Source organism: Empidonax traillii, unplaced genomic scaffold (genome assembly GCF_003031625.1).
Source record: "Empidonax traillii isolate 1590-97213 ecotype Southwest subspecies unplaced genomic scaffold, ASM303162v1 scaffold2479:size34915, whole genome shotgun sequence".
Classification (NCBI taxonomy): Eukaryota; Metazoa; Chordata; class Aves; order Passeriformes; family Tyrannidae; genus Empidonax; species Empidonax traillii.
This window is the reverse complement of record NW_020957672.1, coordinates 1-5,776: the sequence shown is the minus strand read 5'-3', so window position 1 is coordinate 5,776 and position 5,776 is coordinate 1. Positions and strand designations below refer to the sequence as shown.

The following is a 5,776-nucleotide window of genomic DNA, read 5'->3' as shown; positions in this document are numbered from 1 at the left end:
TCTGTGTCCTGGAGGTGTCTGGAACAGGGGGGTATTGGGGGGGTTTTAGGGAGTTTGGGGGGAGTTTAGGGGCGGTTTGGAGGCTCCAGGGGGGTGGGTTTGGGGGCTTTTGGGGGGCTTTTTGGGGGCTCTGGGAGGCTTTTAGGGAACTTTGGTGGCGGGTAGTTTTATGACACGACCCCCTCCCGTCCCTCCCCCCAGCGCGCACTGGGCCCTCTCGTGTTCCTCCTTTTTGGGGGGGTCCTGGGGGGCTTCGCGCTCTTCACCTTCCTGCTGCTGCCGGAGACCCGCGGCCGCCCCTTCCCTGGGGGTGGGGGCGGGACCCCCCTGCCTGGCCCCCCTGCTCTGCTCAACCCTCCTGAGAAGGACACGGAGCTGCAGTGCCTCGCCCTGCCCGACGACCCCTGAGCCGCGGCCCCCCCCCCCCCCCCCCCAAAAAAACCCGGATGGCCCCCCCCCAAACTTGGGGGAAAAAAAAAACCCTTCCCCACCACCCCCCGGAGTCCATTTAGGGGTGGATCTCCTCCCGGGTTTAGGGGGGGTTGCACCCCGATTTTGGGGGGTTTCATCCCCATTTCAGGGGTCTCCCCCTGATTTTAGGGGTCTTCACCTCCATTTTGGGTGGATCCCCCCCAGTTTTGGGGATCTCACACTGATTTTGTGGGTCTTCACCCTCATTTTAGGTTGATCTACTCCCGATTTTGGGGGGGTTTCAAAACAATTTTGGGTGGATCCTCCCCAATTTTGGGGGTCTCAGACTGATTTAGGGGGTCTTCAACATCATTTTTGGTGGATCTCCCTGATTTTGGGGGTCTTGACCCTGATTTTGGGGGTCTCAGACTGGTTTTGGGGGTCTCACACTGATTTTGGGTGGATCCCCCGATTTTGGGAGTCTCACATTGGTTTTCAGTTGATTTCCACTGAATTTGGGGGTCTCAACCCTGATTTTGGGGGGGGTTCAGCCTGATTTTGGGGTGTTTCCCCCAATTTTGGGGGTTCCTTCATGATTCTGGGGGTCTCCACCCCCATTTTGAGTGGATCCCCCCCTGATTTTGGGGATCTCCACCTGTTTTGTGATTCTCCACCCTGATTTGGGGGGTCTCCCCTCGATTTTGGGTGTTCCCCCCCTCAGTGTTTTTTAGGGGGTCACTGAGGGGTTTGGGGACCCCCCTGAGTGGAGGAGGGGGGAGGGCTTTTGGGACCCCCAAACTGTAAATAAAAAATGAGGACAAACTTGAGCCCGACCGACCTTTAATTTGGGGGGCGGGGGGGTCCCCAAACCACGAGGATGTCCCCAAAAATCGGGGGACCCCCATATTGGGAGGCCCAAAATCAAAAGAGGGGGTCCACAAAATTACTCTTCGTGTCACCTAGCGGGGAGGGGGAAGCACTAAGGGGGATTTGGGGGACACCTCCCTCCAAAATCTGGGGGAAGGTTTGGGGGACCCCCCCTCAAAAAAAACTGCGGTGTTGGGGGTCTCCAAGGGGGTCCTGGGGGGCCCGAGGGGGTTTTGGGGCCCTCGAGACGGTGGGGGCTGAGGCCACGCGCCTTCGGGCAAATCCACGCCCCCCGCCCAGCCCCACGTGGCCCCGCCCCCTCTCGTTCGCCATTGGCCGCTCCGCGCCGGGGCGGGCGCTGATTGAGGGAGCCCCTCGTGGCGCGCACGTGAGCGGGAGCGGGGCGCGCCACGTGAGCGCCCGGCGCGGGAGGCGCATGCGCGGTGACCCAGCTCCTCCCCCTTCCCCCGCGCAGTCACAGTCTTGGGTGTTTCTGCATAAATTTGCCCAAAACGAGACCCCCGGAAGGGGGATGAGCGTCATCAAGCCGATCTGCCTAATAAGGCGTTGTCGTGGAAAGCAACCCTTCCCCAAAAGGCTCGGAGGGGGAGTTCCCCCCCGTCACGTTCCGCGTGCTGCAAATCTCGCGAGACTTCTCCGCGCGGGCGTGGCGCTCCGTGCAGGAGTGCTCCGAACTCTCGCGAGACTTCACCACATCACCGCCTTGCTCAGCCCTCCAAACCTCGCGAGACTTCGCATTGGCTTTTACACAGGAGCGCCTTTAAATCTCGCGAGATCGCGCGGGCACCTCAGCGCTCGGGCCCTTCAATCTCGCGAGATTTAACCCCCCCCCTCCGGGGAGGCTCAAACCGCACCCCCTCCAGGGTGGAGGGGGCACGGCGCGCAGGCGCACTCCCCTCGCCACTGCGCCCCTCCCCTCCCTGCGCCTGCGCCCGGCCGAGTAGGGAGCAGGCCCCGCCCGTGCCGGGGCGGCGGCGCATGCGCAGCGCGGCGCGGGGGGTGCGGCAGCTCGGGTTCGGCGGCGGTTCGGGGCGCGGGGATCGCGGCGGTGAGTCCGGGACACCCCCGGGGGGCGCAGGGGGCGAGCCCGAGGAGCAGAAGGAGCGGCGGGAGGGGTCCCGGGGCGGGCGCAGAGGAGGGGGGAGGGCAAGCGGAGCGAGAGGCCTCCACACCCCGCCCAGCGCTAGGCCGCGGGCGCGGCCCGGGCCGCGTGGCCCCGGGGGGGAAGAAGGGAAGGGAAGGGGGGGACCCCCCGAATTAGAAAGCGGGCAAAGGGCTTGGTAAGGGATAGAGAGAGCCCTTCCTGCTCTGCGTGTGTGTTTCTCCCTTCTCGGTATAAGGAGAAGGGAGGAACCCCCTTAATGGAGGGGAAATGGGGAAATTAAAAGGATTACGGGGGACCCCCTAATGGAGGGGAAGGGGCGGGGGGAGTATAAGGATTAGGGGGGAACTCCCCCAATATAAGGGATAGGGGACACCCCCAAATAAAGGAATAGGGCGCCCCCCCCCCCGATATGGAATAGGGGATCCCACCGATATAAGGGGTAGGGGAGACCCCCCCCCCCGTATAAGGGAGGGAGGTCCCCTATATAAGGAACTTGGGGGGGGGGTACTCTCCAAATAAGGGAAAACGGATCTCTGCAATAAAAGGAGATATTTTATAAATCGGAGTAAACGGGAATGCCCCCATAAGAATTAGGGGAGACCTCCCCCCAGAAAGGGAATAAGGGGGACCCCCCCAAAGTCTTTATGAAAGGAAGAGGGGTCCCCTAAATAAGAAATTAAAGGGCAGCCCTCCCCTCATGTAAGGAATGTGGGGATCCCCCCTCCCCCCGTTCCATCTGGGACCCCACCCCAGATAAGGAATTGGAGGACCACCCCCCCATAAGGAATGGGGGCACCCCCTCGTAACCAATACGGGGGACCCCCCCCAGTATAAAGATAGTGGGTCCCCCATAAAAGGAATAGGGGGGGATCCCCTCTGAGAAGGGGTGGGGGCTCCCCTATAAATAAGGAATAGGGGGGAAACCCCCCAATTCTCCATATAAGGAAGGGGGAGACCCCTCCCCATTAAAGGAAGGGGGCTCCCTCTATAAGGAATAGGGGAAGCCCCCCATAGGGGGAAGGGGGATCCCCTCCCCTCTAAGGAATTAAGGGGGAACCCCCCAATTTTGTATATAAGGAATGGGGGGGCGCCTCCCCATAAATAGGGAATGGGGGACCACCCCCATATGGGGAAAGGAGGGGGGACCCCCAACTCACCAGATAAAGATTTGGGGACCCCCCACCCCCCTCCAGGATTCCATATCCCCCTGACACCTCCCACTTTGGGGGTTTCCTGTTCCCATTTTGTGGTCCCCCTCACCCTCCTCAACACCTCCCACGTTTTGGGGTCCCCCAAACCACCCTTTTTTTGGGTGGTTTTTCAGCCTTGGTGAAGTCTCTTTCCCAGTGTCCCCAAACCCCTTTCAGGGCTTCCTCCTCCCCCGACCCCCTTTTTTGGGGCTCCCTGTTCCCACTTGGGGTTCCCCTCACCCCCCTCAACACTTCCATGTTTTGGGGTCCCCCATACACCCCATTTTTGGGTTTTTCAGCCCCTTTTTGGGCTTTTCTGCCCCAATGATGTCCCTTTCCCAGTGTCCCCAAACCCCTTTTAGAGCTTCCTCCTGAGCCCCCGTTTTCGGAGTTCCCTATTCCCATTTTGGGGTCCCCTGACTCTCCCCGATGCTCCCCTTTTTTGGGATGCTGCCTGACCCCCATTTTTGGAGATTTTTCCCCTCAGAGAGTCGAGGGACGACGGCGTGGACGTGGAGCCGGGTGACCCAGGGAGCCTTGGCCATGTTCCCCATCACCCCTTTTGGGGTTCTGCAGCCCCAGGGGTGCCCCCCCCCCAATAACTCCCTAATTTAGGGGTTCCTGACCCTCTAACCCCCATTTTTGGGGATTTTTTTTCCTCAGACAGTCAAGGGCCAACAACCAGCCCTTGGAGCCGGGGACTTGTGGGGGCCACGTTCCCCATCACCCCTTTTGGGGTCTCCCCACCCCGATAACTTCCCCATTAAGGGGTTCCTGACCCCCTTTGTTTTGGGGTTCCCCCCCCCCCCCAGAGAGGCGATGGCCGACGACCTGGACTTCGAGACGGGGGACGCGGGGGCCTCGGCCACGTTCCCCATGCAGTGCTCGGCCCTGCGCAAGAACGGCTTCGTGGTGCTCAAGGGCCGCCCCTGCAAGATCGTGGAGATGAGCACCTCCAAAACGGGCAAGCACGGCCATGCCAAGGTACCCACGGACCCCAGAATGTCCCAAACGTGCCCCAGAATATCCCAAATCCACCCCAAAATATCCCCTGAGCAACCGCGGCCCCGCAGAGACACCCACAGAGACACCCACGGCCCATCCCAGAGCCCCTCACACAGCCCTGATACCTCCCAGACAGCACCAAAAGGGGCATACACGGCCATGCCAAGGTACCCAGAGACCCCAGAATGTCCTGAAAATGTCCCAAATGTATCGCAAAATATCCCCTGAGCCACCATGGCCCCGCAGAGACACACACAGCCCATCCCAGAGCCTGCCCTGGGCTCTGAGCCCACCCCAGACAGCCCCAGAACGGGCAAACACAGCCGTGCCAATGTACCCAGAGACCCTTAAATATCCTAAAATAGCCCAAATGTGCCCCAAAATATCCTAAATGTGGCTCAGAATAATCCCCTGAGCAACCACGGCCCCAGAATGTCCCAGAAGTGCCCCCAAATACCCCAGAATGTCCCAGCTCTGCCCCCAGATGTGCCCCGGAATATCCCAGTGCTCCCAGTAAAACCCTCCCAGTGCCCTCCCAGTACTCCCATTAACCCCAGTACAGGCCCCCCCCAGGACTCCCAAGACACCCCCCCCCCAGCCCTCCCAGTGCTCCCAGTAAACCAAGTACAGCCTTCCCAGTGCTCCCCAGTAAGCCCAGTTTCCTCCCTCCCCAGGTTCACCTCGTGGGCATCGACATCTTCACGGGCAAGAAATACGAGGACATTTGTCCTTCCACCCACAACATGGACGTGCCCAACATCAAACGCAACGACTTCCAGGTGAGGGACCCCCCCGGGGAGGGGGAGACACCCCCAGGTGAGGGTGGGACCCCGAGGTAAACATGGTCTCACCTGTCCCCCCATGCAGCTGATCGGGATCCAGGACGGGTACCTGGGGGTTCTTTGGGGTTCCCTGGGGGTTCTTTGAGGTTCCCTGGTCTCACCTGTCTGTACCTGGTCTCACCTGTGCAGCTGATCGGGATCCAGGACGGGTACCTGTCGCTGCTCCAGGACAGTGGGGAGGTGAGGGAGGACCTGCGGCTGCCGGAGGGGGAGCTGGGCCGGGAGATCGAGCAGAAATACGACTGTGGAGAGGAGATCCTGGTACTGGGGGCACTGGGGGGGGGTGATGAGGGCACTGGGAGGGACTGGGAGGGGTTGTGGGGGTACTGAGAGGG

General features: G+C 61.0%; 2 protein-coding genes across 2 annotated transcripts in view; both read left to right on the top strand.

Annotated features, from left to right (window-relative positions):
- Positions 1 to 2,063, top strand: part of LOC114071965 (solute carrier family 2, facilitated glucose transporter member 4-like) — a 5,221-nt gene extending 3,158 nt beyond the window's left edge. Inside the window, exon 7 of the mRNA XM_027909871.1 lies at positions 1,843 to 2,063. Within this exon, the coding sequence (XP_027765672.1) occupies positions 1,843 to 2,063 (221 nt within the window). The remainder of the gene's footprint in view (positions 1 to 1,842) is intronic.
- A 234-nt stretch (positions 2,064 to 2,297) lies between these two features.
- On the top strand, positions 2,298 to 5,724 carry EIF5A (eukaryotic translation initiation factor 5A; the record flags this gene model as incomplete). Its single annotated transcript, XM_027909867.1, has 4 exons — positions 2,298 to 2,347; positions 4,407 to 4,578; positions 5,274 to 5,378; positions 5,571 to 5,724. Coding segments are annotated over exons 2-4 (424 nt in total), but the record flags the coding sequence as incomplete, so codon positions are not given.
- Between the last annotated feature and the right edge of the window lie 52 nt (positions 5,725 to 5,776).